The following is a 948-nucleotide window of genomic DNA, read 5'->3' as shown; positions in this document are numbered from 1 at the left end:
TCACTTTGTTTTTGAAATAACAACACTATAAATTCTTTTCCGAATTTTGTTCAGTTTGAAACCATAAATCAGAGGATTCATGATAGGAGGAATGACAAGAAACTCTATTGCTACAAAGTTTTGAAGGGTCTGAGGCAACTCTTTCGAACCCAGTCGCATATTTATAATGTCCAAAAGCATTGCCACAACAAAAGTAAATAATGAGACGAGATGTGGGACACATGTTTGCATGAACTTTGCCCTGTTTTCTATAGACTTTACACATGTTTGAATGATATACATATAGGACCAAACTATAAAAACACCATGAAGAAAATAAATACTTAATGTAATATTTGCAACTATAGCACTGATTGTAGTTTGTGCTGGAAAACAAGCGAGTTGAACAATACTCCAGTTCACACAGAAGAGTCTGGAAATATACGGGCTGCATAACTTCAGTCTGGATGTTAGAAAGGTATTCACAGCCACAATGCAGAAAGTTGTGAACCAAGAAAAACATGCAAACCTAATGACTCTTTGCTTTGACATGATAGAGTGGTACTTCAGTGGCTGACATATGGCCACATATCTGTCATATGCCATGAGTACAAGAATCGACAGTTCGCCACAGGCAAAAGAATAAATCAACTGAGTCTGAATAAGGCAACCGTAATATGAGATAACATGAACATCTGAGAGGAGATCACAGAGAAATCTGGGGTAGAAACCTGTTGTTCCATAAAGTGCATTCATACAAAAGACACAGAGCAGAATATACATTGATTCATGGAGGTTGGTGTCCAAGATGATGGTCACAATGAGAGAAGCATTTAGCAGGCAAATGATGCAGTAACACAACAAACTGAGAAAGAAGAGAACAAACCTGTGACTGATTGTTTCATTGAAACCTGAAAGAAAAAACATTGTTATTACAGAAACATTATTCATTGTGATAGAGAGACCTAA

The 948-nt window shown here is 36.6% G+C and overlaps 1 protein-coding gene across 1 annotated transcript; it reads right to left on the bottom strand.

Moving 5' to 3' along the window:
• LOC116325711 (olfactory receptor 52D1-like) lies at positions 1–948 on the bottom strand. The gene has a single exon (XM_031746685.2). The coding sequence runs from the start codon at positions 928–930 to the stop codon at positions 1–3; it is 930 nt and encodes a 309-aa protein (XP_031602545.2). The 5' UTR covers positions 931–948.

Source organism: Oreochromis aureus, linkage group 16 (genome assembly GCF_013358895.1).
Source record: "Oreochromis aureus strain Israel breed Guangdong linkage group 16, ZZ_aureus, whole genome shotgun sequence".
Lineage (NCBI taxonomy): Eukaryota > Metazoa > Chordata > Actinopteri > Cichliformes > Cichlidae > Oreochromis > Oreochromis aureus.
The sequence above is the reverse complement of the archived record's forward strand: the minus strand, read 5'-3'. Positions and strand labels throughout refer to the sequence as shown.

Excerpts from the sequence above, each read along its gene's own strand:
- LOC116325711 (XM_031746685.2), bottom strand. The coding sequence starts at position 930 with ATGAATAATGTTTCTGTAATAACAATGTTTTTTCTTTCAGGTTTCAAT.